The 22,761-nt window shown below is 40.2% G+C and overlaps 1 protein-coding gene across 2 annotated transcripts in view; it reads left to right on the top strand.

The window, feature by feature from the left end:
* The first annotated feature begins 15,488 nt into the window (after positions 1-15,488).
* The window catches only part of FBN2 (fibrillin 2), a 191,646-nt gene continuing 184,373 nt past the window's right edge, over positions 15,489-22,761 (top strand). For both annotated transcript variants that reach the window (XM_044446643.1, XM_044446642.1), the window contains exons 1-3: positions 15,489-15,745; positions 18,337-18,419; positions 22,493-22,591. In XM_044446643.1, coding sequence (XP_044302578.1) covers positions 15,489-15,745; positions 18,337-18,419; positions 22,493-22,591 — 439 coding nt within the window. The remainder of the gene's footprint in view (positions 15,746-18,336; positions 18,420-22,492; positions 22,592-22,761) is intronic.

Genomic DNA, 22,761 nt, shown 5'->3' with positions numbered 1-22,761 from the left:
TTTGTTTGATTGATTTCTAATCTGTTCCATTAGCCATATGGCTCCCTGGGCAGGATACAGCAATAAAATACAAAATAGAATAAACCCTAGCCTTTTCCAGTTTCCCTAACTTAATTTTCTCCAACACTCCAATATAGCAAAGATAAAATTTCAGGATGGGCAAAGTGGCTAAGAAATGGTCCTTGTCGATTTGTCTTGATGTTACACAATAACTTACTTCTGAAAACCTGTTATTTACCCATAGTATGGCATTTCATGGAGTAGGAACTACTGTTTTGCAGGATGGTAGTCTGGCAATATGACTTTTCTACATTTTTTCTATCGTATCCTACTGAAAGGGATATGATACTACTGAAAGGGGGTATGATACTGTAATGACTATTATTTCTGGAAGACATGTAATATTAGCATTATGGAATGGAATCCTGTGCAAAAATATGTGGATATCTGGCTGCAGTGTGCTGAGATTTGGAAGTATTTTTACTTGCTTTATTTAAAAAATACATATAAAATAAGTCCAGCTACATGGATTCTTTGAGTAAGATCAGTTTTACAGTTGAAGTGAAAGAAGAATTCAGAATATTTTTCCCTTGAATTATGATCTGATTCAAACACAGATGTAGAATTTAAAGAATTTTAATGTAAAAAGTATGGAAGTAAAACTCAAGATACTCAACCCATATATTATGGAAACTGGGAACTGAACTAAAAGTTTAGTTCTGCCAATGTTTGTTTTATCTGGAAGAATTAATAATGAGAACTTTCTTAGAATATATAACCAAAGGCTCCATGTATATTCATTTTAATGAGTAAGAAAAGATGAGAAAAAAATCAAAGAACATACCACCCACCCTACCTTCCAGTGTGCTTGGCTAATAACTAGACTTTAAGAATTGTACGGATGACCTTTTTTTCTGGAAAAGGGTAGCAGTTTTCTCCCAGTGTATTAACCCTGCTGTGATGAGTGGGAATCAAGTTTCACCCTTTCAAAGATTGGTTGGTTCTGGAAAATCCTCAGATGAGAAGAAGATGTTGGCTCAGAGTCTTTCTTTGGGCATGATTGACTCCACACAGTGACCTGGTTGTTGTAATGTCTGAACCTGGCATGGTTCCTGCAGGGTGGCTCATTTTTCATAAACAAACCATCCAGGGTGGCATGTTCTGCAGGCTGTAGGAATCAAGATGGGTAATTGTCTTGTCTCAAACTGGCAGGGTGATCTTATCATGGGTTGTTTGACTATGAAGTTGTTCAGCACAAGTGGCAAATCCCCCACTACTTGCTTCCATTCTGTTGTCAGTGACTGCCATTTCACCTATGCTGAAACAGTACTTTGCTGGACTATAATTTGTTTCTCAGCATTTTTGTTTATTTTGGAGCTCAAAAATCGGATTGGGTTGTGGGGGACTGGCTTCTGAAAACAGCATTTTTAAAAGGTTATTCTAAGTTGGCCAGTTCCTCACAGGTACATTAGTGTGTGCTTATGACTATCTGATGCAAGGAAAGGCTGTATATCTAGTGATTTGCTTATAGCTACCAGGGACCAAGCGTCTAACAATCACTGCACTGATGAAAGGAAAAAAGCATCAGAAAGGGGTAGGGACATTATCACTGCAATCTTTTCCATTTTAAAATTGTTGAACTGACAGTTCTTATTGCCTGACACCATTTGAACTGTTCTCCCAGTCTCTAGCTACTTCAGAACAGGAGATAGTAACTCTCTCACTTCAGAGTGATCATGCAGGTGGGCAAATGGTTCTCCAATTCACTTCCCAGCCCTTAAATTGTCTCAGATCTACCCCTCAGCTACTTCCCAGTGGTTCAAATCACATGTATTTTGTAGGTGTTTTAGAATTGCCAGCAAACAGTAGTAACTGCAGAAGGAAGTGTTACAAAACAGGAGCCATGTACAAGGGCAGGGGCTTCCTTTCTGGACTAGCTGAAGAGCAGGGGAAGTACAGGCACTAAGACTGTCAGCTGCAACATTAAAACTGAGAAGAATCCATTGCTACGTGAGTGATATTGCCACCCATCTCTTTTGGTGCACCTGTTCTGCCTTCTTTTCACCCATTTACCAGCACTTTTCACTTGATTACCAGGCAAATGGCAGCTGGAAACTCTGCACAAAGTAGCCTATAGGTAATCTTTCCTCACCCTGCCTTTGACAGATGAAACAGACAATTGATTGGGCAAAGTTGTACACATCGGATAAGCATAACTGTACACTTGCATCGTAATCATGGACTTTGTTCATACCCATGATTACTTTTGCTTTGGAGAAAATAGCTAATTTCAAATCCATGGTAGTGCCATGGATACTTGAATGGCCCCACATTATGCCAAGATCTTAATAGGTGACTTAGAATACTCTGTCAATACTATTATAGGACTTTAAGCTGTCATCCTGGCATTCACACATGTACTGTACCCCTCTCCCAATGTCATATGTGCCATCATTTGCCAGAAATGCCCTGCTTCATTCTGTGTAAGACAAACAGGTCAGTTGCTGTGAAAAAGAATAAATGGACCTGGATCTTGCCATGAGAAACAGTAATATTCAAGAACTAATGAGAGAATAGTTCAGCCTCCCGACATAGTCTGCCACTGACCTCAGTGTGGCCATTCTTGAACAAAGGAATTCCAAAGAAAGTTTTCAGTGCAATACAACTGAATAGCAATTAAGGTTTAGCATGAACAGGCTTTTTGTCGCACTACATGTGCTAATCAGCTCATCAGTGCAAGTTGGGTTGTGTCATAACCCAAATGTGTTCTGAATGGCCGCTGTTAATAAGACAGCTTTCACTGTCTTTACTTTCCAGGTTTCACTTCTTTCTCAGCTCCCTGTTTAAAATTTCCTGTAGTGCAGCCATCAGGCTGTCTGTCTGTCTGTCTGTCACAAGAAAACAGCATGCATCTGAGGTGGCAGGCTGTAGCACACAAACTGTTAATCCATGAGTTACCATAAATTTGTTTTTCTTGCAACAGATTAACATGACTATCCTTCTGAAAATTGTAAAGAAAAAAGGGATGGAAGAGGAAGAGGAAATGAGAAAATCAGTTTTTCATGTTACAACATTCTTGTGATGAATAAGAATGGACACAGTTCAGGGAAAGGGGGAGCCAAATGGTTCTGGTCTCTCAGCTAGGTTGAGCAACTGGGTCTGGTTGCGAGTCTTCCATCGATTTCTTTCTGTAAAATTGGATGAACTATCAACCCTCTTTTGAGATGAGCTCCTTCTTTCTCTTGCTTTGGGTTGAAACAAAGAATAAAAGTGTGGGGCAAGCCTAGCCATAGCTACATCCTTCATGATTTTTCTTTGTTGCACTTGGACTGGGAACCTTCTTTAAGGCTGTGAGTCTTCTGCAAGGGTCATCCTTTAAGGCTATGGCTAAGACTACCTGTAGCCTCCCCATTTCCTCATCATTTCTTCTTTATTATCACCTCTCCCAACCTTTCATGTCTCCTTCATCCCACTGTAGGACTCTCAAGTTGTTTCAGAAGTGCATTTCACTTGTTCCTGTGTAGACTTTACATAAGCAGAGACATGCCAAATCTGGTTGAGTGATCTGCTCCCATAGTGGCCAAACATCAGCCTGTGGGAATCCCAGAAGCCGAACAGGAGGGCAAAGCATGATCCAGGTCATGTTTCCGAGCAAGTGGGAAACAGATTATGAACTGGAGATTATGATATAACCATTATGGACAGTCTTGTTCTTCATGATTTTGTCTAATTCCCTTTCTGTCCAAAGAAAGTCTGTCCAAAGTGGTGGCCATCACTACCTCTTGTAGTGAATCAGAAAATTATACATATAATGAAATCTTCTAACTCATCTTGGTTTTAATACATTGCTGTGCAAAGCACCACTGAATTCAGTCACAACCCCATGTAGGTGCATGTCTGCTTTGGGTGAATCATTCAGCAGTTTTCTCCCCAGGCCCCATACTACTCCTCGGCAGAAAAAAAAAAAAAAGGTCTTATCTCTCATCAGCAAATGAATGGAGATAAGAACCTTTTCCTGTTGTTTTCAATGTTACTTTCTGATCAAGTGTTAAACAGTTTTGGGTCCACTTCATCCAATGCTCCTGTGATTCCCCCAAGAACTTTAATGCCCCAAGCTGACACAGTCAAGAAACAAAATAGAAGTACTGATATCTGGAGAAAAAACCAAAGTAAACCCGGTCTGTTGCCTACTGTGCTGGATGGCATTAGCTGAAAAGTTTTTAGAAGTGGTGGAAGATCTACCAATTTGTTCCCCCATTGTCCACCTTAAGATTGCCCTATAACTGGTTTATTTGGTTTGCATATTCATGACAGCCTATTTTATCAGAATGCTGTTGCCTATGAACGCTTCTACTCATATATATTAGAGCTTCAGTAATTAGTAAACTGAATCAATCACATAAAGGCAGTGACAGTGATTGATTAAACTGGACACCATATTTAAAATATTGTTAAAATTATTTTAATATGGAATTATATTCCTATTTCCAAACTCATAAATGACAAGCACTCTTAAAAGAATTATTTCTACTTCTCTCCGCACAAGGAATGTCTTTTCTAAAATGGTGCCTCTGCACATCATTAAAAAAATGTGTTGCCCTTTTTAAATTTGTAATGTATTACATGGTTGGCTGTGGTGTGTTGGAGTTAGTAGATTTTTCTCTCTCTCTAGGCATGCATAGCACTGCACAATAAGGCTGTAACTCCCTACCCTGGGAGTGGTGAATTTACTTGGGAGTAAGTTCCATTGGACTTAATGGGACTTACTTCTCAGTAGACATGCATAGGATTGTATTGTAAATGCAAGATTTTTTAAATGCTGTTCTTTACATATGGAACAGTTTATATATGCCTTAGTCTATTATAAAAATGCTAGCTGCTTAAATCAAAAGTAGAATGACTGGCAGTAATATATTAAAAGCAGAAAGGGGCCAAAATGACTTATGATGATAAATGTATTCAAATGCTATGTGCATATACACACTCACACAAAATATGGGAAAAGTTTTCCCCTAGTCTATACGAAGGGAGTAACTAGCATTTCCTTTTCAGACTGGAAGCTACAGGAATGCAACAGAACATCTGTATGAAATTAGCATTCTTCCCTCCTACAAATTCACAGAACTGCACAGTTCGAGTATGTGATCACAAGCCTTGATTTGTGTGAGCTAATAAAAACACCAGGATGGAGTGTACCTAGGAGTCCAATGATTAAAAATAGGATATGGGCTGGTTTAAAAAACAATACCACCATCCAGTCTTATAGGAATGCCCACACCTCAATACTGTACATCTGCTTGAGACTTTGGAAGGATTCCAATGAACACCAGCAACTGCTTAAAATCTTACTATGAGATACTACTGCACTATTTGCATTGAACAGGGATTTAAATACATCTGGGGTGCACTTTGAATCAGTAGGAAGGCTCAGAGTTTTGCTAATTTATTTCATTTCTATATCTCTTCATAGCAGAAGCTCTCTGGGCTGTTTACAACACTGTATAAAACAAACAAAAATAAAATGCAATACAAATACTATAGAAACATCAGTGTCAATATGAATTTAAAACTAATTTAAAATAGCTTAAAAGTAATGAATATGATCACATTGGATATGGATGGATATGTAAAAATGTAAAATGCATATTAAATTTGCCCACTACTTTGAGCATTTATTCCAGTCTTATATTGAATGTATGATAACATTAATAAATAAGCAAGCTTTTGATCTTTACTGATCTTCAGACTCAGCTGAAGTATCAGAAGAATTAAGATTTAGTGCTAATGTTCTTAATGTTCATTAAATAACTGCACTGTATCCTGAGAAACAATCAGTTCTATCCAGTGCTTTTTTTGTAAGAAAAAAGGTGCTGGAACTCATGAAATTATTTAACTTTCACACATAGTCAATCACTGTACACACACCCACACACGTCAGTTGTGTAACAAAACATAACAGTTGCCACCCGCAGTAAGCACTCAACGCATGACCACATGACCAATCACAAGCTGAGCAGCGCCATCACGACCAGCGTGGATGAAGTACGCATGCATCGAATTCGACACACAAGCAGCCCACATGCACCATTTTAATGATTTTGCAGCCAACCTGCTATGCTCAACAGGGCGATTCTAATCCACATGGACCAAACATATTTTCAAAAGTTACTTTTAAAACTTGAAAAATCTTTCAAAAAAAAAGGTGCTGGAACTCTGTTCCGGTGCGTTCTATGAAAAAAAAAAGCACTGGTTCCATCTCAATTCAATTTTAATTATCTCCTAAATAATATCTGTTTCAAATAGCAACATGTTTTGATACTTAAGACATGATTGATCCTGAACATGAGAGTTTCAACATTCATAGTTAATTCCATCAAATGCCCTTATTTGGTAGGGAAAACTGAGTCATAAAAATTAATCTACAAAGCAGCTGAAACTGAACACGCTCATTGTATATATGAAATGATTTCTCAAAACTTTCATCTCCAGCTGTAGTGTATAAAATATAATCAAGAGAATTCATGGGAGTATCTCTATAGCTGAACCAGGAGGTTTTTTTAACATTTACCAACATGAAATGGCTGCTCTGGGCATAAGATTTTGGATGTCATTCAACGTGGCAGAGTGCAAGAAGGATCAAGATCAATGGGGCAGAATTGACTGAGATGTTCTGCTAAACTTTTCCACAGCTTTTTCTCTCATGGGGTTTGTGCAGAAGTAGTTCTTTGTACGGCATGCTCTATCGTAATTTAGTAGAAAGGGTAAAAGGAGGGCTATTTTAATCTTCTGCCTGATACACTAAATTATAACTTCAGCCCACCTTGACTTGGGCTCTTTCTAAGCAATTTTGAAAATCACTACTGGATTCCATATGTCAGTAAATGTACCAAGCTCAGGTAATCCACAATCAGAGAAAATCCAGCTATGGCAATTACAAGCAGCAGCTCTGCTGTTCGTTATGGCAATTGCCTTAGATCATGTGTGTATAGTTTTCAAACAACAGTGGGTACAATTAGGTAATTTTAGACTCAGGTCTTAGTGGTGCTAGAGGAGATTCTGTCCTTAAATGGCAATGCATGTATTATTCCACTTGTGCTAACATGTGATAAGCCAGCCCAGCTGTGTTTGGGAGTACTATTCTTCATGAGAGCATGGGAAGTTGCCTTGTACTGAATCAGACTGTTGGTTTACTTATCTCAGTACTGTCAACACTGACTGGCAGTGACTCTCTGTGGTTTCCGGCATGGATATTTTTGCTCTATCCAGACATGACAGGAATTGAATCTGGGACCCTCTGCTTGTGAAGCTGAGGCAGCACCACTGAGCTATGGTTCTACTCATTCTACTGATGAAGGCCTGAAAAGCACATGTTTGTACTTGCAAGAAAACCTGAAACCCTTTCAAGGTCAATTGTATATAAAATGTTTCAGCTGTGATGCCACTTTCTATTTCTTTCTTTAGAAATGGTTCCATACACCCTACTATTTGAGTATTTCTTGCTTCACCCATCATGAATATCCAATTCCCCCTAAGCTTGGCCTAAATGAAGGTATGCTGCATTGCTTTCAGCAGCACATAGCATGACCAGCTACAATGAATAGCAGAATTTGAAGGAGGGCTCTGTTATTTTTATAGCTCGGCTTCCTAAAACATTTAACAAGCCTCAATTTGTTTATCCATTAGGCTTATTCACCACACATTCACTTTTAAGAGAAGTAATTATGAAATTAATCAAATCAATAGTGATTATGTGGTCATTTGTTAAGGTAACTGTAACTGTTCTTTCACAAATCTTTTCCACTCACATCCATGTTAAATTCATGCCAGGATTTATCTATCACATACCAAAAGCTGACCTTGGAGTTTGTTGGGTGGGAGGAGAGACAGGGGTGTTGGACAACAGAGCTGTGTATGCTACATACCCTGCCCTGTGCTCCTAAGCCTACCCTCAGGAACAGAAGAAGCTGCTTTCCCAAAACAATAGTTAAAATAAGATTTTCATCTGTTCAGCTTGCATGTTTACTCAGATAAGTTACCATCTTATTGTTTGCCCCCTGTAGTTGATCCACATAGCAAACTGTTTATGTGCAATGGCTTCTCCTGTTTTCTTTACCCACGCTTTCTCATGTTTATCCTAAAGAACAAGCTATTTTTTATAGCAGCAAGTGGAAAAAATATTTGACAGGGTCTCTTTTGCATAGCAATCCACTGAAGATGAATGGCTTGCCATAAGGAATGGTTGTCATGCAATTGCAGTTTCAAGTGGTCTTCATATAATTTGGGGATGAAGCACTCTTTAAGCCATGGTGTCCCACAGATTCTTTGGACTATGATTTCTATATTTTCCAACCATTGGTCATACTGGTTGTTACTGAAGGAAAAACACCTTGTTGGGAAACACTGTTTTATGCTGTCTCAGGCAATACGTTTTGAATGGAACAACTAACTCTTCACATGAAATCTGAGTTGGTATCAGGACAGTATCACCTCGATGTGCATAATTTTTCAATCACCCTTTAGTCAGGTCAAAAGATTTTGTATGAGCCAAGAGTATGTTATGTAAGTCCTATGCAAACAAATGTCCTCCAGATCGTCTGAATTTTTCAGTCCCACCTAGCATAATCAATGATAAAAGAGAGTTGGAAGCTGTAGTCCAAAGAATTGGAGAGGCTGTGTCACAAAATCTTCTTTTATTACAATTGTGAGCTGTAAGACAAACCATCCGTATTCTGCAGTACTGATATTGAAAGGAGCTGCAACAAAACTACAAGACAAGGTGAGGTCTACAACACTAGGGATGCTCCTGTGGCAATAAAACGTAGCTAGGTTACACAAAAAATTATCCCACAAGAGAACTGTAAACATCCAGAGTCCTCACACCACCTTATTTTGGCAGATCTTTAAAAAATGTCTGTCTCAAATATTGTAAGCCACTTATCATTGAATGTTAAAACAAAACTCAATCTGAAAAAAATGAAGCATTTCCTTTATTGGAAAACTGATCATACAAAAACTGCTGCTTTGATAACTCTTCCTAATATGTAATTTAACTGTTATTTATATATGCAGTAGGTTGGATAATATTATTGATCAAAGTAATAATTAACTGCAGCAATCATTGAAATATGTTTAGTTATTCGTTATAAATACTCAGGACAACGAAGGGAGATAAACACTACAACTACAATGGGTGTGCTCATATGTAAAACTGCATGGGAGGCCTCAAAAAAGAATCTCTTGTAATGAACACTGTACATATTGTTTGTAAGCCATTCCACTTATCTTAAAAGCTTTAGTTAAATGCTGTAAAGGATATGTTTTCAGCTTCTCTTTAATAAACCTACTTATTGAGGTTGATATGGTCTCTCTCTTCTGTTATTTGTGGTAGCTCATGTGGTACTGACAATTGGCTAACAGTATATAATTTTGACTTTTTAACCCAGACTACTACTTCTGTTTGCCACTTTAATGTTTTCTTTTTCTTGTAAGTCTTGCATTGTGAGTGTTGCTTTTTGATTGGAACAATACTATTATGTCCTTCTTTGATCACAATCCCACCCATTTCATAATTAGCGAATCATCCTTAGCATCATCACTATTTCACCTGCTGATATATTATTTCTCTGTAGGTTTCTTTTCAAATTCTTGATACATTCCTGCTATATTTTGTTTTGCTACTCATTGTTTATAAGAATTTTTTCTTCATTTGGCTTTCATCTGTCTCATGAAACTGTTATTAATATATCGCTTCAAGTAATCAGTTCAGTGTGCTTTCTGCTTGGAATGTATTTGCTTTTATTCATCTAGTACAGTTGTAAATTAAGGGTGCAATACTATGCAAGTTGAGGAGGAAAATGGCCTACAATTCCTAAGCATGCTGGCCATTATCCAACAACTCCTAGCCATATTTTTCTTTCTGAACTCACAAAGGATTGCACCTTAAATGAAAGAGTGTCACCTCCACCAAACACAAATTGCACATATCATGTTATTTAACAGTTTACTGATTTTCTCCTCTGATAGATTCTGACCTAATTTTGTTGTCGGTCAGGAAACAAATGGCCCTGATGACTCAAAAGCATAGGAGAAATGAAAAAAGACAACAAATTAATTTGCACATGCACACTTTGTGCAAATTATTAACTATAGATAACCACACTGGAGATAGCACAGAGGAAAGAAAATGTTAAGGGAAGTGTTATCATGGCAGTGGAAACAGATGCATGGACTTGACTGTATTTTTAAGGGTTAGGGTTTGTTACACTAGATTGCTGAAAATAATGTAAGGGATTTCTGGACATTCTGGCCCATGTTTTTTTCTTTTGCTGGCTACTTAAAAGCAACACTTCAGCCCCTTACTCTTGGCTGGTAATTTACAGACCATCCTGTTTTGACACATACACTATCAGTCAGATCTAAAAATGCATCATGTAAAAAAAAAAAGTAAGCAATGAACTCCCATACATCTCTTTTGAGGTTTTTGACCCATTGAAACCATATTTGGATTAAAAACATTGAGCTAATAGCCTTCACACTCAGATATCAGTGTTAACTTATTTGCTAGTCTGTATTAACTAGTCATAATACTGAGTGACTAAGTGCACTGTATTTTCATTAAGGATTTTATTCTTGTTATGATATATATTATTCCACATGAATGTACATTTGTCATATATCACTAAAGTCTTGCAGTATGAGTGATCTGAAAAGCTGCATACTTTAATAATGACTACTTTATATGTGATTTATAATTTCATTGTTTTATTTTAACAATATGTCAAAAGTTTTAAATCTGGAGTGAGTTCAAATAATAAATGGATATGTCATGATTCCACTGTAGTTTGCTGAAAGATCAAACCAGCATAGGCTAAGCACAGCTTTAGCAAAATGGGAGCAAGGCAAGGTTGTTGGCAACTATTTAAAGCTGAAATCTTTTAAGTAGGGAGGCCTAGGCAGATTATATACATTTGTACAACATTTTGAAGAAAGATTTGAGACTCCCATATGACAACATCTAATTTGCAAAGAACACATTCATTGGTGACAGAAAGCAGAGCCAATGTGACATAGAAAAATGAGTTTGAAACACTGACAGAGGAGAAAATGGGCATTATTCCTTTAGACATGAGTTGTTATCTTATAATAATGGCTTGTTATCTCACAATAACAACCTCTTTGATAAGAACCCTAAGATAATAACCTTTGAATCTTGGTTGTATAAACAAACCTCTATGCCTATACTTTCCACTGTCAAGGCCAATTATCGTGTAACTTCATTATGACAGCCACTGTTACAATGAAAGACACAAATATCCTATGCTGAATGGTGTGTGAAAGAAGCAGCTATAGAGCAAACACTATATCATCCTTAAGCCTGAATATACAAGGGCTTTAGTAGGATATTATAAGGCAGTATAATGAGGTAATATATTGTCATGGTTACCTTTTATGTATACAATTTTATTTTGCTTTTCCTTAAATAATCTGTGTGTATGTTTAGGGATATTGTTCACTGTTGGTGCACTGGGTTATTCAAAAAGCATGAGACAAAGCATGTACGAACATCTACCACTTTCGTTTACTTATCTATATACAAGTATTCGAACTGTGTTGCCTAGAACCCTAGGGTTCCATGAGACTTATCCATGAGCTCCTTGAGTATCATCCAGGGGCTTACTCCTATGATTACAGTGGAATTCTAAGATTTTCATTCCTTTGTTCCATTTAAGAGAGAAGTCTGTGACAAGGTAATTCAGAGCCTTTATGCACATACTTTTAGAAGCAGATTTGTTTCAAAGCCAAAGTAGCTTCATTCAAGTGATTTTAGATTACAAGAAATAATGATCACACAAGCTTTATACAATAAAATGGATACTGAACCAGAACTCTGCTTGTAGCTGTCACCAGTAACACCAAATTTTGATTTCCTTTGCAGCAAAAATTATTACATCCAAGTCATTAAAATGAAGTATATTTTTTCATATTTTTGTTAGTGGTGTTTAGTAGGTATTCAGTAAATTTATTTACTGAGTAATCAATAGGTTCCTTCATTCATAGTTTCTGTTTACATTGTATGAAATGTATTATAGCAACATTAACTGTAACATTTTGTTCAACTAAAATGTATTACATGAAACGTATTTATTGATGGGGTCTGCATTGATTTTTCAGATTGAGAAGGGTTCTTTGGGTATCTTAAGTTTGAAGGCCACTGGTCTATATCATTGGTGGGTAGATGGCTGATCAGGATCTACTGGCAGATTGCTAGATGAATTGCAATTGATCAACTACTGTTGCTCACTTACAAAAAAATAAAAATAAAAATCATTTGTTTCCTCAGGTAGTGAGCATATCTGATCACAGCATCCTCACGATGGAAATTTGTTTACGCATGCCACCTCAGTTTATGACTCATTAGCTATGAGGCTGAATTTGCTTCTGCCCATTAGCCAACATTTTTTACCTGGCTCTGTAGTTGGTGAACCTCTGAATTGACCCTGCAAGCTTAGATCTACCTAAACAAGACGAGGATAATAGTTATGATGGTGTATTTGGTTAAGTCCATGTGTAAAATGAAAAACAAGTGTTGTCATTTTTTGTGGCTGACAGGAACTTGTTTGTGCAACTAGGTACCTCTCCTTCCCTGGACTCAAATATATAAAGAAGCGATGCCCAAAGTACCAAAAGTCACTCTGAAGGCTCTGGCTCAGACTAGCACATACAGCTCAATGACTATGGGTAGGTTTGCATGACACACAAAGCCACCACAGCTTCAAAGCCATGCTGGCTTGGCATGTTGCCCTGACTTGATGTTCCCCTCATGGGGAGGCTTCTTTGTGGCTACAAAACTACATCAGTAAGTGTTGGCTGTTTGCATGGCTTTGTAGTCTGAAACTAGATGACCACTCAAGACCAGGTAAAACCCCAAACCTTACAGAGCTGATTCGCAACCGGGGAAGCAAGACTTGCTGTTCTGGTCAAGAGGCTCTAGGCAATGACAGTACACAGGCTGGCACAAAGGCCTGCTCTGCAAGCACCGACAGGAGCAGTGCCACAGATGGTGGCCATGGTATAGGATGGGTCTGCTGGGGATCTTCCTGAGAATGACCAGCAGAACAGTTTATCCTGTTGCTGTCTGGCACAGTAGCTGCTTGACAGCTGTTACCTCACACAGAGAACTCAGCATTCTCAGAAGCAAGCTGAGCATGGTGCAGCTCATCCTATCACTACGGCAGCCACTGGCAGAGAAGAAGAAGTGGTTTCGGTCAGTTTCTGAAAATGCTGTGCAGAATGCACTGTTCTCACTTGGTGCAGCAGATCTCAGCAGGCTGTAAGTTTTTCCCTGTTGTGCTTCAGAGCAGGATTCTTCCCCATTGTGCAAACAGGTTCCAGTCCTGAAGTTCAGCTTTCACCCTTGGTTGGTCAATGTGCAAGTGGTTTCCCAGTGCAAGGGGGCAGCCTGAAATGAGAGTCGACTCTATTGTGACTCAAGACACAAACACTGTGTGAATTGCTAGTGTGAACTGTCATGTCGTGCCAACTCAGCTGGTGGGTTCTTCCAGATGAGACATGTATGACAACATCCTGTCTTATTCATGGAATTCTAAAGGGGCTAGACATCTTCCACCCATAATCTCCCCATATTTTCCCCACCAGCTCTTCTACCTTTTTGCTTATCACAGAACAGCTACCATAATGTCTTCTAACTGGCAACGTAAGGTTCCTTCCATCTGCAAGTATACAATGTTCACTTAGTCCTTCCACAAATGTCATAAACAAGGCAGAGTTATTGCATGACAAAATCTAATCTTGGAAGCACATGGAGAAACAACTCCACATTGATTTATTGAAAAAGATGAGCAAAAGTGGTTTTTTTTGGGGGGGGGGAATTAGTCATTGATAGAGTTTGGCTAAGAACAGTCCCATTTCCAGGAAGGATCGGACTCCACTGAACTTCTGGATATGGGCACTTCTGGAGCACTCCAGAGAATCCTGTCTCTTCTTTCCCTGTTTGTAGCTACCAATTCTGCTGATCAAAGCTTACTTAAAATAAGTGCTCTCATTGACTATGGATCCCATTCAAGCTCCATATGGTTCAATTTACAAAGAGTGATGTGTTGCGGCCATCAGGTCTCTGGATCATTATTAAGACATCCCTTGGTGACATGAGACGTGTGCCTGGGTGACATGAGAAGCTATCGGAAGATATGGACGAAATGGCACGTTTTCATCTTAGCCTAGCGAAGGGGCAGGGAAAGTGCCTGAAGCCAGAGGTTAACTCTGCTGGCATTTACCTTAACAAGTTGATTGCAACAACTGCTGCTGCTGCTGAGGTCAGAGACGGTCGTTGGCACGGAAAGCCTCTTCCTATCCCTGCTCACTGCAGAACCTTTTGGGGTAGCTTTCCTGTGCACACAGAGCGGGGAGGGGAACAGAGACACGGCGAGGCTGGGGGACTACTGGAGAATAGGCAACAACGCCGTGCGTGGCTGACTGATCGGCGCCCAATATTTCCTCCTCCGTCGGACTTTCCCAGGAGCGCCCCTTCCAGGAGCCCCGCCGCAGCTCCTCCTCCGCCTCCACCGCCCCCTCTCAAAACTGCAGCCCTCCTCCCCTTTTCCAGGAGAGCCGGCCCCCTCTTCTCCAAGGGCCGCGGCCCGTCCTCCTTTTCTCCCTCGCCCGTGTTCCCAGACGCTCTCGGCGCCCCCTGCGCGCAGCCTCTCCCCCTCGCCTCTAGCGGGCTCCTCTCCCACGTGTTTGGCGCGGCGCTGCTGCGCCCCGCTGACAAGCAGGCCGTGGCCCTCCCTCAGACCCTCTCCCCAGCCCTCCCCTCATTCTTCCTGCCGTGCGCCGGGTAGCGCCTTTCCCCATTCCTGCTGCTGTAGCGGCAGCAGCATAAAAGCAGGGAGCCTTCACATTCCTGGCCCCGCGCTCAGGGTGGAAGGCTGCCGCCTGGCTGAAGTTAGCTGCGGTTTGCTCTCCTCAGTCGCAGTCGTAGCTGAGGGCGGGAGGGGTGCATTTTTCCACCCTCATCGCGGCCAATTTTGCCTCACTCAGGAGTCCTTGCAGTTAGCCTAAAACGACCCTTCGCGGGTGCGCTCCCCTACTTCTCCCCTTCTGCGGAAGGAACGGGAAATTTCCTCCCTTACTTCCCCCGACAGTTTTCTGTGAAATCTGCGCGCTTTCCAGTTATTCGGGAGGGAGAGAAGGGGGGAAGGGAGGAGGATGCAGCGCGGAGCGAGAGCAGCGGCGGCAGCACCAGCACCAGCAGCAGCCCCCTCGGCCGCCGCGACCTGCAGAGGATCTCGCTGAGAGAGGGAAGCCAACCCGCCGCAGCCGCCGCCGCCGCCGCCGCCGCCGCGAAGGGAGCGACGTTGGCTTCGTTTGGAAGGGAAGCGGCCCAGGAGAGAAGAAGAGGGGGGCTCCCGCAGGAGCAAGTCGGGATTTGGGGCTTGTGGGCAACCCCTCAGGTTTTCCTGCTGGCAGCGATGGGGAGACGGCGGAGGCTCTGCCTGCAGCCCTATTTCCTCTGGCTGGGCTGTGTGGCGCTTTGGGCGCAGGGAGCAGCCGGGCAGGCTAAGCCGCAGCAGGTCCGTCCCGCTGATGGAGCAGACGGCGGCAGCAGCAGCAGCAGCAGCAGCAGCAGCAGTCCTGCCTTGGGGAGACTGGAAGGAGGCACCGCGCCTGCCGCGGCCACCACCATCAACCGAGTGCGCAGGAGAGGCCAACAGGACGTTCTCAGGGGGTAGGAAAGCAGCGTTTCCTCACTCACTCATTGACTCACTCGCTTGCTCGCTCGCTCGCTCGCTCACCAACAGGGGAGGCTCCTTCTCACAAGCAGTAGCCGAGCGGGTCCCGATCCATTTCAGGCTGCGCGTGGGGACTTCTATGATTGTATGCTCTTTCACACACTAAACCGATCACTCTGTTTACACAAAGGGCTGCCCACGGAAGGACTAGCCGGACTTCTTGACAGGTTAGCTTTCCGCGTGCAGGGTTGCCCTCGCTCCCCGTCCCATTGTATCACGTGAGTCGTTACCTGCCCTAGTCTGAAGGAGTACAATCCGGATATAAGTTTACCTCGTTCTCCTATATCTGAGAACTAGGCCGCACACACACACTTAAACAACAGCAGACGACCTACTGGGACAACCGTCTCCAGTCTCTTTCCAGGTCCAAACCCGTCCATGCAGTCTCCTCAGAAATCTCTGGGCAATCCATGGGCGCCTTCTCCAACATCCACTTTACTCTGCTTCCACAGAACTTTTCATCTATCTACTCCCTGGCTAAGCAACTTAGCTTAGACCATTTTATTCTTAACTCTTAAATGCAAGCACCGCTCCCCCTGAATGCATCTGATTCCCAACTCTTCCATCCCCCCCATCTCATAGTTGCTACAACCACTATTTGAGGCTGACAGGAAATCACACTCTTTTCCTCTTGATTTCCCTTTCTTCAAGCACATTGTTAAAGCTCATGTGTATATTCTTCTTCCTCTCAAATACTCTAACCATCCTTGCTATCTCTAGCTGATGCTGTCCACAATTTGTTAGTCTCTGATCAACTGCCCAGTGATGGGCAGACTCCCATTGGCTAAAGAACTCTGTAAAGCAGGGGTGGAGAACTTGAGGCATGGCGCCAAATTCGGTCCTTCTGAAGTCTTAGACCAACCCTCTGGGTGTTCCCCGGGTGGCCATACCCCTTCTCCCCAACAACCAATCATTTGATGTTGTGTAGTTTTACTTCCATCCTGAAAGTCAAAATTCCTTTGCTAAGGCTTAGTTATTGGCAGCTTAGTTCTAATCTACATTAAACTAGTATTTTGGTCCCACCCCTTTGGCCTACTGGCATGTGGCCACTAAGAGGGTCTCCAAAATTGAATTCAGGCCTTTGGATGAAAGAGGTGCTTTGTCCCTTTATCTCCTGATAAAGTTTCTTTCACTAGGGCTGGCTTGCCATGATCAGCTGTTGACATAAAGGCCTAATCAAATTTTCTCCCCACCAAATTCTTTTACTTCAAACAGCCTTTTCGATTTTTTAAACTTCTCAGCACTAAACTCAACTATTAGACTTACCTGATGAAAGAACTGTGCAACCAGCTGCAGCATCCCATAAGTAATCCACATTTGTCTATAGGTTGCAGTAAGTCTAGGGCTCATCCAAACTCTTCTTCTGACCTTGCTTTTATCAGATTTCTATCACCAAAACTGTCTTGTACCCAAATGAGCACTATTAGAAACACTTTACAACATCAGTCACTTCCATATAATTGGCAGCCCTTAATAGAAGGCTATGACAGAGTGCCACAGCTTTCAAGATAATATAGATGTCCCTTTTCTTATTTATTGCTCAATAGAACTCTATAGAATAAATACCATTATGCATTAAGAAACCCTATGTAATAAACTGCAACCACTAGTTTACCACCACATCCACTGAGCAGCTAGTTCCATGCATATTTCCCTTCACCTTATCTTTACTAGCCTTTTGTTTTAAGGCACACATACATCCTTACAGCCACCTTTTTAAACATTTTGTTTTACCAATCTATCCTGTATGGTTTATCACAACTCTGTACATTACCCTCTAAACATTTTTGCATTCTGTTGGTTGGCTTGATTTAAACATTAATTTTAACTTTTGGTCTATGTTGGAAAGGTTTCTTTTTTACTAGTGTAAAAAAACTTTGCAAAAGTAAGCATGCATAAATATGTCATTAATAGCAATACCAAATGTGGCAAATACTGGTGCAATTCTGTGATCAAGTTTTAAGAGTCTTTGGTACAGCACCACTGGTGATTTCAATTAAAATTTGCTGAAAAAAACTGCTTTTCCAGACTGGATGAAGGAAGCTTAAAATGCCATCTTATGAATGATTAGTCCTTTTCATTTAAAATTTAATATGCTATTGTAAACCAGGCTTCCACATAAAATGTAATTATTTGCCTTAACATAGAAATGTTCTTGTAGATGTCTATTGTGTACATTTTCATGATTTCTAAAATTGCTACACTAGGCATGAATTTGTTCATTTTTCCTTCCTCTGCTTTCAGAATGGTTTAAAATGGAAACTTTAGTAAGTACTTGCTACTTAGTCCTTTATTTCCTATTTGCATCAGCTCCTTTGATTCAGCTCCCCCTTTGCTAAAGACATGGGTCTTGCCCCCTAGAGGGAAGAATTTGGTTAAATACTTGTTTTGTAGATGGCTCTATGAAATATAATTTGCTTGTTGTCTTTGTGGCTAATGCACTTTTTCTTCTGTAGAGCTAGAATCTGAATGTCTGTTTCCATTGACCTATATATTTTTTGTGTACACACTTGTTTGCATGTGACAGGCCAAATGTGTGTGGCTCCAGATTCCACTCCTACTGTTGTCCTGGATGGAAAACACTGCCTGGGGGAAATCAGTGTATTGTTCGTAAGTGTTCGCTTCAGATTTTACAACCTGTGCAATTCAAACTTCTTAAAATTTGAACTGCTAACATTTTAAAAAAAGGAAGCAAGAATTTAGTCTAGACTGGTTGCTAAATGCAGGCTTTCATTTGTATTTAAGAAATATAAATATATTATAGTTTCTAAGATATTGGGAATACAAAACTATTGATAAACACGTTGGTGTAGAAATTTACAAATCAAATGGTTAAAATTGTAAAATAGACACTCTAAAATGCTAAATGGAATACCACAGAAATAAATTGCACCTGAATTCAAATAACATCAAGATTTTTTTTAAATTTGGAATTTTAACGAATTTGGATTAGATTTGCTAAACTTCATCTTAATAGCTTCATTATTTTTTACACTTGCTATTGTGCCGAGAAAGCCGAGTACTGATATGATTTAGCAAATCATGAGGAAGTTAGTTCACATGTGGCTTGGACTAGTTAGGATGCAGCTCCACAGCATGCAACCAAGGTCAGGCCCTGGAACACATAAAAAATAAGGTCATGTACCAAGGTCATTTGGACTAGAGATCTGAGAGATCTGGGTATTGGCGATCTGAGAGAGCCATGCCATTGAGCTCACTGGGTGACTTTGGGCCAGTCACTCACTCTCAGGCTAACTTACTTCACAGCTATGCTGTTTCCAGGGTAAAATAGAGTTCTGTAAGCTGCCTTAATTTCTTCACGAGAGGAAAAAAGATGGGATAAATGAAAAGTAATTAGCAGCAGCAACACCAACAGCATCTAATAAGGGAAGGATTAGGCAGAAAGTGTTTCAGATTAGGAGGTTTTTTCCTGGCATATTTGGATTTTTTATGAAGTAAAACTGTAGTGCTGTGCATAGTTACTGAAATGTAAATCTTACTGAGCACAGCAGGATTGAGGCCTGCATTGTTCTTGTAGCTCATGGCCTAATCTTATGAATTGCTCTCCTGATATAGTAGCAGCTCATAAAATCAAGAACTCAGATTCCAGAGGTGGCATAGGGCCACAATCCATGATCTGAAGCTGAGGCTTAATCCTTAACCCTAGTGCTAGTGCAACAATAGCCATCAGTGCTGCTAGAATACATTGTCTGGGTCCTTGAATAGTGGGAGTACCTTCAACTTGACTTGTCTCTATGGTAAATCCTGCTTACCTATTCTAGGCCATATGCAAATATACCATGTGACAAAATTAAAGGGGTCTGAATTGGTGAAGGAAATTGTAAGCTCAGTTATGAAGAAGGTGTGCTGGTATTATTCTGGTACATCACTGTGAGTTCATATTCATTTATTTACCATAGCTTTTTCTATGATTCTAACATTAACTGGGCCAGATATCATAGATGATGACCTTAAGTTTACTTCAGGATTTCTGAGGCACAGTATGATTGCATACTTCCTAACACAGAAAAGCAATCTCTAGCACAAACCTGTTTTTAAGTATTTAATATTGCACTGTTTCCAATGGTAGAGGACTGATCTTTGTGTTTATTTTATTACTGTTTTCAGGAAGAGAATAAATGAACATGCACACATTTCATTTATAATACAACTCAAACTTCAGAGCATTTTTACCCATAATGCTTAAATAGGCTCCAGCTTAAATTGGTACATAGCACAAATGTAGAACTTTCCTTGGCTATACCTTTTCTGTATTAAATTCCACGTTAACTGTATTTACTGTCTCACAGCTGCACAAATAGCATAAAAGCACATTAAAGCTTCATGTGTGAAGATATGGTTAGAATCCCCAGCTAGTACAATGAATAGCATTACTATATATGAAATACTTGGAGTGCACAGGAGTTCAACTGTCAGTCCTTTAAAAACCTTCTAGATGGGGTCAGATAACAAAAATATTCATATAAATTTACTTGTCCCAGCCTTATTTCTTAAAGAATGAAAACCCTGCTTTCAATATTTCTTAACGGAGGCTGTGATCCTACCGCTACTCCTGACCTGGCAGTAAACCCTATTTGTATAAATGGACTTGCTACTGAGTAAATATACACAGGATTGAGTGGTGAAAGGATGAATCTTGTCTATTGAACTTCAGCTGTAAAAAATGCATTATTGTTTGCAGAATGAAACCTTAGTTGTAAAAGGACAATTTGTTCATCTTTGTACTGCATGGCTGCCACACTTAAACTATATTGTTTCTAAAATGAAGTCAGTGGTTTATTTACAATTACTATTTCTAGGAAGTATTTGAATGAATAGTATCTCAGAAAAATAAATCCTTAACATCTCCTTGTTTAACACTAGAGATAATCATGTGTCTTTACAACATGGATTTTTACAAGGACTTCAAAGGTGCAGATGTTAAGCCTAGTGCTGTGAATGCTTTGGTTAGAAAAAGTCAGTAGAAGGATTGTTTGAAGATAACATTATCAGTTGGAAAGTCATAGTTTGGACTTTTAGGGCTAAAACAGATGAGATGTTCAGTGTGTGAATGCATTTTACATAACTGCTTTTTATTGTCAAAATTGCACCAGGGGTTGGGAATGAAAGTGTGGGAAGGAGGAGGGTTAATCTTTTTTTCCCCCTCACACACAGTCCTCACACAGAAGATATCCAAACCATGTGAAATTACTATGGCCTCTCGGAGGGAAACTTCCACTGGCATGAAAGGTGGAGAAACTGCTCATGATTGCGCTCACTGAGATTCACCAGACTCGATTCTATAGCTCAATTTTATTTTTTGCTTGGTCGTTTGTTCAAAAGTTCCCAATTTGAATGGGAAAAGTGTACCTTTTCCAAAAATCCTTGCTTCTCCTTTCATTGACTAGAGTGAAAAAATATTTTTTTTGAAACATGCAGTCTGAAATGTGCAGTTTTCCAAACACAATTGCGAGTTTAGCAATTTTTAAACTTTTTAAAAAGGGTTTTTTTGTGCTTCAAATTATGGCTCCATTCATACAAGATGACAAACTATCCTGTGTGACTACAATGGTTCGTGGGTTTTGTTTTTGTTTTTACCATGATCTTGCTGACAGATGATCTTACTTTATCATGGTTTCCATTCTTCCTGCTCAGTTCTCCCGGTGTTGGCATGTATCCTATGAGCCACTGTGCCTGAAATTCCATCTGAAGGTGCATTTTGTCCTGCCTAGATGACCTGCCTCTTGCTCATTGGTCCATATATAGAGGCTGGATGACTGGAGTGGCTCCTACAGTTGCTACTCTTTCCAGAGGATTCAGTGGTAGTTGCATACCATGGCTGTGTCTCTCAGTTCAGGCAATATGACAAGCCATGGTGTAGCTAAACCATAGAGCCAACTATTATGGTTTGCCAAACTTACCATGGTGAAATACCATGAAACGGTTCCGACATGACAGATCAATAGTAAAAAACCACCATGGGTGGTTGTGCTCTCTGAACACAGCCTTTGAGTGTTGCAAGTTCAGATGATGTGAAAACCGAAATGAAATCCTCATATAACTCTAATTGGCACCAGTGTATGTGTGGTATGGACATTCATTGGAACCACATAGTGTGTGTGTGTGTGGAGGGGGTAGAAGAATTAACCCCTTTTTCTGCCATATCCTTGTTCCACTTGTCCTCTTACCCTCCTTTACTGCAGTGATTATTTTGATAGTAAAAATGTACCACTAATGCATTCAGACATTTATTTTCGTACCTGTTTTGATCTTCAGCCTTATGTATTATTTTGTGTTAGATTCCTCTGATACTGACTTCGTGTTATCTTTACATAGTTTAGTGCTGCATATTTCTTCTTAGAGAACTAGGACTTGGTGCCTGCTCTAACATGCTCTGAAATTCTGACTGCAACAGAACAGGAGGCTATCTCTGCAGCTCTGTCTCTGCTGGCAATAAAAGAAGCGTAACGAAACAAAACACAAAATAATCCAGACTTTCCTACACTGATGCATCCAGATGTGTTAGCTTTTTGCTCCTGCAATCAGTATGGTCTGTGCTTTACCAGTTCTGTAATGCTAAAGTTGTAGGACTTTTTAATCTAAACATCCTAAGGGTCCATCCTTGAACATTTATTCAACAATTTAAGCTTGCAAGTGTTTTAATTCATTATTGTCTTCCACAGCAATTTGTAGAAATAGTTGTGGTGATGGATTTTGTTCTCGTCCTAACATGTGCACTTGCTCCTCTGGACAGATCTTACCAACCTGTGGAACAAAATCTAGTAAGTCCTGAATACATGTGTGCATGCATGTATACACACACATATCTGTAATTTAATAAGCTTCTATTTGTAATGTTTAGAAAGAGAATATCATTTTGTGCTAGGGTTTGGTTTACAGGCATATAAATAGTAAAGGCATGAGCCAGATATCCTTCTCATCAGCCTTACCC

Source organism: Varanus komodoensis, unplaced genomic scaffold (assembly GCF_004798865.1).
Source record: "Varanus komodoensis strain SLA01 unplaced genomic scaffold, ASM479886v1 scaffold5, whole genome shotgun sequence".
NCBI lineage: Eukaryota > Metazoa > Chordata > Lepidosauria > Squamata > Varanidae > Varanus > Varanus komodoensis.
This window is presented reverse-complemented; position numbering and strand designations above follow the sequence as displayed.